At 40.7% G+C, this 10139-nt stretch overlaps 1 protein-coding gene across 1 annotated transcript; it reads right to left on the reverse strand.

Annotated features, from left to right (window-relative positions):
- Positions 1-6737: 6737 nt before the first annotated feature.
- IFITM5 (interferon induced transmembrane protein 5) lies at positions 6738-8533 on the reverse strand. Its single transcript, XM_058156229.1, has 2 exons — positions 8384-8533; positions 6738-6959 (listed from the first exon to the last, which is right to left on the reverse strand). The coding sequence occupies exons 1-2, from the start codon at positions 8531-8533 to the stop codon at positions 6738-6740; spliced, it is 372 nt and encodes a 123-aa protein (XP_058012212.1).
- Between the last annotated feature and the right edge of the window lie 1606 nt (positions 8534-10139).

Consider the following 10139-nt stretch of genomic DNA (forward strand, 5'->3'; position numbering starts at 1 on the left):
ACCCAAGCGGTATCATGTTTTCCTAACCAGCATTCACACACCGGTTCTTCTTTTGCTAAGATCTGGTTTTATCCAAACAAATCCCACAAATTCAAAACTAGAACTTATACATAAAAAGCCCAGAACCGCTGTGACCATCAAGCCATCATGTGGGAACGTTTAACAAGGGAATGAAATGAACCTTGGGTGCCCTGTAATTAGGCTGGCAGCAACTCAGGATCTGTCTTTAGTAGAGGAAATGTTCCTCCCTTAATCACCAAATGCCCACAACTGTTCTGAAGCCCTTTAGGGCAGGTTCAAGGAATGGAGGTTGTCTTATCTTTTTCTTCACTGAGCTGCGGAGGGAGGATGATTTACTTTGAAGTAACATGTAGGACTGAAGCATTATAAATGGCCTTTTAAATTTGTTTTAATTTGAGAAATCTTTCTCCAATCTAAGGTAATTTCTATGATTGACAGCAGGAACCTCCATGTAACTTATAATAGTTCTGCAACTTATCTAAGTTTGATATATGTGAAGCAAAATCCAATGTCAGTCCTTTTTAAACTCCATTGATCTTGTGTGGGAAAAAACATTTTAAGCTTGTTGAAGTTGTTACTATTTACTATTTAAATAATAACAATTTACTATTTACTATTCCCTTTCATTATATCAAATTAATATAGTTGTTGCATGCTTTTGCTTACATATTATGTTTGTGTATACTGTGGTGACAAATAAAAAACAAAAACAAAAACAGCTGTATTCTTCTAAAAATGCACTGGGACAAATCAAAACTCTCATTCACAGCAAGTTATTTGTTTCAGTGTGATTTCAAGATTGCTATCTTGTAATAATAGTTGACATTATAAAAGGCAATACGTTGAGCATGTAGCTAGAAATGGCTGTGAGTTGCTCTTCTGGGAGATTTCTAGTTATACACAGCCATTTACCCTGCAGGCTTGCTCAGAAGAAAGCCTCAATGCATTCACAAAGAAGGGTATCTAAGATTGCAGCTTTAATAAAATGCTGAGCAGGAGGAGCTCACATTCAATGGCAACCTGAATAAACCGAAGTTCTAAATCCTGTATACGCCAGAATCATTTTGACCACACAGATACATTATCTAGAATTCAACCTAGAAGTTAAGGAAAGTGAAAATTCTGCCCACCCGGCTCTTCATGTTGCTCAAGACACCAGAGAATGAAAAGAAGGTGTTAGCAGATGGCATATCCCATTGGTTTCCATGCCCACAGATTGCAACATTTAGTTGATATTAATGAGATAATGACTGGCTTTTAACACAGCTCACACGTTCCATGCCACCATCTAGCAAAACAGCCAGAAACATGGTACTTGGTAAGATCATCATCATCATCATCATCATCTCATCTGTGATATGAAATCCAGCATAGTTATCTCGTTTGCTGTGTATACTGTCATTTTGTGTAAATAACAACAACAACAACAACAGAGTTGGAAGGGACCTTGGAGGTCTTCTAGTCCAACCCCCTGCCGAGGCAGGAAACCCTACACCATTTCAGACAGATGGTTATCCAACATTTTCTAAAAATTTCCAGTGTTGGAGCATTTACAACTTCTGCAGGCAAGTCATTCCACTGATTAATTGTTCTAACTGTCAGGAAATTTCTTCTTAGTTCTAAGTTGTTTCTCTTCTTGATTAGTTTCCACCCATTGCTTCTTGTTCTACCCTCAGGTGCTTTGGAGAATAGTTTGACTCCCTCTTCTTTGTGGCAACCCCTGAGATATTGGAACACTCCTATCATGTCTCCCCTAGTCCTTTTCATTAAACTAGACATACCCAGTTCCTGCAATCGTTCTTCATATGTTTTAGCCTCCAGTCCCCTAATCATCTTCGTTGCTCTTCTCTGCACTCTTTCTAGAGTCTCAACATCCTTTTTACATCGTGGAGACCAAAACCGAATGCAATATTCCAAGTGTGGCCTTACCAAGGCATTATAAAGTGGTATTAACATTTCACGTGATTTTGATTCTATCCCTCTGTTTATGCAGCCCAGAACTGTGTTGGCTTTTTTGGCAGCTGCTGCACACTGCTGGCTCATATCTAAATGGTTGTCCACTAGGACTCCAAGATCCCTCTCACAGTTACTACTATTGAGCAAGGTACCACATATACAGTACCTGTGCATTTTGTTTTTTGGGGCCCAAATGTAGAACCTTACTTTTTTCACTGTTGAATTTCATTTTGTTAGATAGTGCCCAATGTTCTAGTCTGTCAAGATCTTTCTGTATCTTGAGCCTATCTTCTGGAGTGTTGGCTATTTCTGCCAGCTTGGTGTCATCTATAATTTGATGAGTTCCCCATCTATCCCCCTGTCCAAGTCATTGATGAAGATGTTGAAGAGTACTGGGCCTAAAACAGAGCCTTGGGGTACTCCACTGCATACTTCCCTCCATGTGGATGTAGTTCCGTTGAGGACTACACGTTGAGTGCGGTTGGTCAGCCAGTTACGAATCCATCTGGTGGTGGTGCTGTCTAACCCACATTTTTCTACTTTATCTAGTAGTAGGTTATGATCTATTTTATCAAATGCTTTACTGAAGTCCAAGTAAATTATATCGACAGCATTCCTTTGGTCTACTAATTTTGTCACTTTGTCAAAGAATGCAATAAGATTAGTCTGGCATGATCTGTTTTTGACACACCCATGTTGGCTTTTGGTTATTACTTTGTTTGCTTCTAGGTGTTCGATGATTCGTTGCTTGATTATCTTTTCCAGACTCTTCCCTGGTATTGAGGTTAGGCTGATAGGTCTGTAGTTTCCTGGATCTGTTTTTTTTCCCCCTTTTTTGAAGATGGGAACTACATCGGCTCTTTTCCAGTCCTCTGGCAGTTCCCCTGTGTTCCAGGATCTTTGAAAGATATAGTTCAGTGGTTCTGAGATCACGTCTGCCAGTTCCTTCAGAACCCTGGGGTGTAATCCATCCAGTCCTGGTGATTTGAACTCGTCTAGGGTAGACAGATGTTCACTTACCATTTTTTCCCCTATTTTAACTTGTGTTCCTTATCTGTTTTTTTGTGGTGCTGTTTTTGATAGGTTGGATTGTTTTTTCCTTTTGTGTAAAGACAGATGCAAAAAATGAGTTAAGTAGATCTGCTTTCTCCCTGTTGCTTGTCACCTTCTTGCCACTTTCTCCTAGCAATGGGCCAGATGTTCCAGCAATAGTAAACAAGGTAGCCATTAGCCACAAAGGCTTCAAAGAGCAGCAACAGCAGCTTCTCTGCTATTATCCTGAAATAGCCATGCAATAAATTTTCAGCCCAGGCAGTCTAAGGGCTAACACATAACCAGGGCAAACAAACTAGTGGGGGCCATGTGCATCCAAAATTAAAGAGGACATTTTATGCTAGGGAGTGCTTTTAAAACAAATGGTCGAGGCAAAAGAGAAGAGAAACCAGTAAATTACAGAGCTTTGCACTACATTACAATCCTTGTTCCTCGGTGTAACCAAGAATCTAAAGATGGATGAGCCTCAGAGGAATGTTAAGTAGAGGTTATGAATCAATGGACGTTTTGTAAAACATCCCCCATGAAGCCGAAAATGGCAAGGGAGAGCAGAAGAGATGAGTTTTATTTTATTATAGTTCTATATTGGTAATAAATGCAAGTACTGTATCTCTGTAAGAATATAATTGGACTATATTTTCCTCCTTTGCTAAGTGAAAGAAAGTTAACACATTCCAGTTGTTATAATAAAAGCTTGGTTAAGAAATGTCTGAGGATACAGCAGCAGTCTCCAGCTCGCGGATCACTACAAATATTCAAATTGCTTCAGATCTGGAATAGGTGCATCGTTTATGCATTTTATTAAGCAGAGGTTAGTATGATGTATCCTGATCCAATTTCAACATTGCAGCATATCACATTGATTTAGTAAAGGAAAGTATAATACAAATGATTCTGTTTGCCTTGCCTAAAATTGTCTTTACTATAGGTTAAGGAAGTTATTCAGTCAAAGCTACAGGCCTATTTAAGTCATGACTATTTAGAGAAAATAGGTTTTGAGTCCAAATTACATATGCAGTAAATTCTATTATCTTTCCTATCGCTAGTTTTGAAAGACTCTGAGACGGCAGCCATAAGCACACATAGTTGGAAGTTACCACCTTTCACTCTAAACCAGTGATCTCCAACCTTTGTGGCTTGGCAGCCTGGCTGGGGAGGTAGAGGAGAACTGGGCCATGTGAGTGGCAGGCCGCCACGCATGCACACAGCTCAATTCATGCAAGCTGCAAGCCAGTGTGCACACGCATGCATGTGTGCCAGTCCACCGCTCACGCGGCCTGGTTGCAAATAGGCCACAGCTCGGTAGTGGGCCGTGGGGCTGCAGCCCAGAGTTGGGGACCCCTGTTCTAAACAGTCAAGGATTTTCTTTTCTACTTGGTAAAAACAGCTCTTCTCAAGGGCATCTCCAGGGAGAGAATAAAGAGTGTCAAAGAGGCAAGATGGCTGCCCAATCAAAGCCACATTCTTTTTTCTGTGTCAGCTTCACTTTTTTTGAGCAATTATGTGTCAGCTTCACTTTTTTTTTTGAACAGCACTTCCAGCAGATACCCCTAACTCTTCTGCTTCTATTCTGTACAATTTTATACCTTCAAGTGTATATTACAGATGTAGCCTTCAAGGCTACAGGTTTGAAGCAGGGCTGTCATGCCCACTGGACTTTTAGACAGAGGTGATCTAATTTTTTTCTCTCCCCCTCCCCTCTCCCCCCTCTCTCTCTCTTATTTGGGTTAGAATAAATCATAGGTTGAAAAATGACCCAGATTAAAATAATTACTTATATTGACATTGAAATGCACAGAATGCACCACAATTGAGCTCAAAATTTCTGTTGGTGAGCAAAACAGTTGTAAGCAAGATTTTATGGCCTTTCTTGCCACAGTGTTTCTTGTTAAGTGAATAACTGCAGTTGTTAACTAACACAGTTGCAAAGTAAATCTGGCTTCCCCATTGAATTTGCTTGTCAGAAGGTCGCAAAAGGTGATCACGTGACCCCAGGGCACTGCAACCTTTATAAATATGAACTGGTTGCCAAGTTGATCTCATGACAATGGTCATAAATTTCAAAGCGCTCCATGGCTTAGGGCCCGGGTACTTACAGGACCGCCTGCTGTTACCTTATGTCTCCCATCGACCCGTACACTCTCCCAGAGAGGGTCTTCTCAGGGTGCCGTCCGCCAAGCAATGTCGGCTGGCAGCCCCCAGGGGAAGGGCCTTCTCTGTTGGAGCACCTACCCTCTGGAACGAACTTCCCCCCCGGTTTGCGCCAAATATCTGACCTTCGGACCTTTCGCCGGGAATTAAAAACTTATTTATTTATCCAAGCGGGACTGGCCTGATTTTTAAACTTTTAAAAAATTTTAAATTTTAATTTTGTAATTTTATATGGGGTATTTTTAGGTTGGGTCAATTGACGGTTTTAATTCGGCCATTATCGAATATGTATTTTAAATTGATATTTTAACTTTGTATATTTTATTGTTTTTATTTTGTGGCTGTACACCGCCCTGAGTCCTTCGGGAGAAGGGCGGTATAAAAGTTTAAATAAATAAATAAATAAATGTGAAAAATTGTCATAAGTCATTTTTTTCAGTGCCGTTGTGACTTTAGTCATTAAAAGAATGGTTGTAAATCAAGGACTATTTATATAAAGAGAAATTGACATCAACAACAGGTAAGGAACAGGAAAAAGGCTCTAAGAAAGAATTGAGGGCTTGTTCCTAAGTAATCCAACATCTAAGAGAGCCCCAGCTCCACCAATACCGAACCATTAGAACTATTCAGTGGTGCTTGACCTCAAGTCTATATTAACTAAAAAAGCCCATCTGACAAATGTTCTTATTCTGGCAACCAACTAGGCTTTTTAGATATTTCTGACTTGCCTCAGCTTCACTTAGCAAATATTATAATAAATTGGGGAAGACTTTTGTAAGAGACTCTCCACCTATTCTGTCAATGCATGGTAAAACATTTTATTACTTAGTTTTCTGGCTTATAGATTAACCGATCTTTTAAAACGCTATTAAGAAGAAAATACCACCAAGTTCAATGGGGATCTACTCTTGATTGAGAAATTTTATTATTGAGCTTAAGTTACACCTTTGTTAAAAAAAACAAGAACAAAATAAGCCCTCCCATTGGTTGTCTGCATATGCCAGATTGATCAAATTCCATTAACTATTCATTTCAAGACCACTTGTCCTGGGATCTCACCGTAAATAATACATAAATGGTACCAAAAAAATAATAATAGATGAGCTTAAAAAAATCTGTTTTAGCTAATATATCTTGATAGTAACCCTATAGATAGAAACATACTAGCAAGTAATTTGAAAGAAACAAGGCTATTTTTCCAAATACAAATCAGTTTCCAGTAGTATTATAATAATTATTTTTATTAGGCTACCTTTTCTACCTGCTTTCTTTGAGTTCTGCATATCTGCTTATTCAAAATGCGTGCAGATCCAGCAGAATATACAGAAAGCTAGAAAGGAAAGCGCCTCAAAAAAGAGAAGTGTGAGACAGGGCAGAGATAGAACAATTCAGAGTTTATGAAGGACACCAAGGATGAACATCTGCAGAACTGTCTGAGAAAGGAGTCCTAGGCTTGTTTAATGCTTTACTGTAGTGAACCAGAAGATCCAGATCAGAAACAGGTAGAGGTTTTGTATTGTGCAGTGCTTGAGTTATACCCAACTCTTGTTCCCCCCTCACTTTTTGTCCTCAATATCCTCTGGGAAGAGTTTGTAAGCCAAATAGTCCATGGACTCCTGAGCCAGCTTGGAAAGGTGAAGGACCCCTGTAATCACCAAAGCAATGAGCACCAATGGCAGCACCACACTCCACATTGTGGCGAGGATGTTGTAGCATTTGGCTTTGGAACTATAGCGATGAGCAGCTTCCAGATCCCCAGTCACCTTCTGATCCCGAGCCTTCAAGGGGGAAAAAATGTAATATTTGAGAACATATTTTTGAATACATATAGTTTTTATAAACCACTTTGGTGTTGTGTTTAATGTTTGTGCTCTTCCCCTGTCTTCCAAAGTACAAATGGCACAGTTTAGGGGAAGAACACTGGGGGGGGAAAGAATCCATATGTTAATAATTCTGCTTAGTGGCATGCTGCTACATTTCATATATCTCAGTTCAATGCCATCTAACTTGTGGAAGGCTAATCTAATGCAGAAATCCCAAGGAGACAGCAGGAGAAATCAACTCATGTCCTTAATCTTGGTAGACCAGCAGTTAAACATTCTTTAATTTTAACCAGGATAGGAACATGGCATGTCTTCCTTCCAGGGAAAACCACATGAAATAGTAATTGTTCTCTAGAATTTGCCCACACACTCAATAAACAGTTCCTAGAAGGGTTTTTTTCCCCATCTGTGCCTTGACTGGTTCCAATTGTTTGTATATCACTACCTCTGCTATCATCCTATGTTGTTTTTAATCTCACATTTTCACAAAGCAGAGAGTACAGCCCCTTAAACATAACCAACAAAAGCACCATTTATTCATCATCAGATGGCAAAGATATTGATGCAAAGGTTGTCTCACAAATTCTCTGCTGATTCTTGCTCATGCTATCATGTAATCCTTTTCAGTAAATGAGCTTAAACCAGTTTCATTGGAAAGAACACCTCCCAAAATAAGTAACATAAATAAGGATTGGTCTCATTGTAGCCTAGTCTTTCCAACATAAACATGTTTCTCTATCTCTTCGTTCTACCTCCTCTCCTTATTTTCCTCTAATGCCTTTAGTAGTCTGTCACATAAATATGTAGTTTCTCCCATCTTTCAGATCAATCTACAGCAAACGCTAATACTCTTTTGGAATGTCTACCTACCGCTCACACATCCCAGTCACTTAATACTTTGACTATTGCAACACGTTCTACATGGTGCTGCCCTTAACTCTTAGAAGCTTCAGCTGGTCTTGAGTGCAATGGTGTAGGCACTGATAGGCATACCTCAATATATCCACATGATTGTGAGCTGAACTGGGTGTCAGTTTGCTTCCAAGTGTGATTCAAAGTGCTGGTTATCACATATAAAGCCTCACATGTCATTAGGCCAGGTTACTTGAGGGACCCCCTATCTTCTGTGTTTCTGCCTGATGGTGTAAACTAAAAGAGTTGGTAGATTCTAGACCTTTGCTATTAAACAATTTACTCAGCAACTAAATACATGATGGAGCTCTATGAAACCTAAATGTTTCACAGAAGCTTCAAAGGTTCCATAGCACAACATCACGGCTAACATTTGGGAAATATTAGCTCCCTAGGGACCATCCCAGCTAAACAGTCAAACCTCAATGCAACTCTCAATATATAATAATATCAAAAAGATCTCCTACCTTGACAGAATATGCAAAAGCTACAAAGCCCAGGCAGCAGATATTCATATAGAGGGTGTTGAAGACTGACCAAATCATATAGTCCTGGGGGACCACAGGAGGCCTGACAGTGATTATAGTGGGAGAAGGTTCCTTCTCGTGGGCTGTCATGAGCAAGCAGGTTTTGCAAAAGTGCAGAGAAAGAAAGAGGAAACAGTTTCCCGGTAAGATTAGCCTGTGAGGGAGCCAGACCAGGGAAGCCCTTTATATAGTTCCTGGCTAAGGCACACTTTCATCTCCGTCTATTTATATAGCAAACAAATTACAGCTCTAGTTTGACTGTGGTTATCAGAAATGCCTTGCTAGGGCTAAAAGAAATATTTGGTTTTCATGCCTGCCCTCTCTCACTTGGGCAAGGAATGCTTTTTTATATATCACTGTGGTTGTTACTGCACTACTCTCCACAATGGAGAGTAACTCGAGCACGTGGCACAAAGGCAAAAGATGGAAAGGTTGCACAGTGCCACCTTCTCACTTCAGAGCCAGCATACAGCAAAAGGGATCTTGGAGTCATTTTCATTGCCTCTTCTCGTTCTTCCAACCATCATGTCTTCTCTCCCCCATTGTTTACCGTATATACTCGAATATAAGCCGATCCGAGTATAAGCCGAGGTCCCCAATTTTACCCCAAAAAACTGGGGTAAACTGGGGACACGAGTATAAGCCGAGGGTGGGAAATGAGGCAGCTCCCGGTCAGGGAAAGCCTCCCTCCCTCAGCCGAGAAGGCTGGCGGCTCCCCCGCCCCGCCCTCTCACTGCACCGGCAGGGCTTCCCCGCGCTAATGCAAAAGCCCGCCAAGTTTGCGCCATCCGGTATAATGTGAAAAAAAGAAGAAAAAAAAACTCGAGTATAAGCCGTATATACTCGAGTATAAGCCGAGGGGACGTTTTTCAGCACAAAAAACGTGCTGAAAAACTCGGCTTATACTCGAGTATATACGGTATTTCCTGGGGTTTAGAGTTTTGCCCACAAACACTCTGCAGAAGTGGCCCCCAACTTCTGTAAACCTGTAATATATACCTAAGATTGGCAACTGACCTGACAGTTCTGTTGCAGTAAAACCAAAATTGCACACACTTAGATCCTCAGTTACAGTATCCAGGTCAGGGGTCTCCAACCTCGGCAACTTTAAGACTTGGGGACTTCAACTCCCAGAGTTCCTCAGCCAGCTTGTCTGGCTGAGGAACTCTGGGAGTTGAAGCCCCCAAGTCTTAAAGTTGCCGAGGTTGGAGACCCCTGATCCAGGTCATAGTTTTCCTAAAGGTGCTTTTTTTTCAAGGAGGCAACCGGACTTTTTTTTTTCTTTTGAAGATGTTTTGCTTCTCATCCAAGAAGCTTCTTCAGCTCTGACAGAATAGTGGGGAATGGAAGGATTTATATTCCTTGCAGACAGCTGGACATTTGCATCCTTTTAGTGGGTCTTTGAAGCACTTAGAGGTTTATCTGTGTCCCCAGGGTCATCTGAGGAGTGGTCTTGGTTCCTGTAGTCTGCAATTTTTCTCTGGAAATCCATTCCTACTCCCACACCATTCAAAGGGCGTTCATCCCAAATTGTATAGTAGGATGCAAAGGACCAGCTGTCTGCAAGAAATATAAATCCTTCCGTTCCCCACTATCCTGTCAAAGCTGAAAAAGCTTCTTGGATGAGAAGCAAAACATCTTCAAAAGAACAAACAAGAAAGTCCAGTTGCCTCCTGAAAAAAAAAGAACCTGTGGG

The sequence above is a fragment of the Ahaetulla prasina genome, chromosome 1 (genome assembly GCF_028640845.1).
Source record: "Ahaetulla prasina isolate Xishuangbanna chromosome 1, ASM2864084v1, whole genome shotgun sequence".
NCBI lineage: Eukaryota > Metazoa > Chordata > Lepidosauria > Squamata > Colubridae > Ahaetulla > Ahaetulla prasina.

Excerpts from the sequence above, each read along its gene's own strand:
- IFITM5 (XM_058156229.1), bottom strand. The coding sequence starts at position 8,533 with ATGACAGCCCACGAGAAGGAACCTTCTCCCACTATAATCACTGTCAGG. Across the intron at positions 6,960-8,383 it reads CTTTTGCATATTCTGTCAAG|GCTCGGGATCAGAAGGTGAC; the intron begins GTAGGAGATCTT and ends TCCCCCTTGAAG.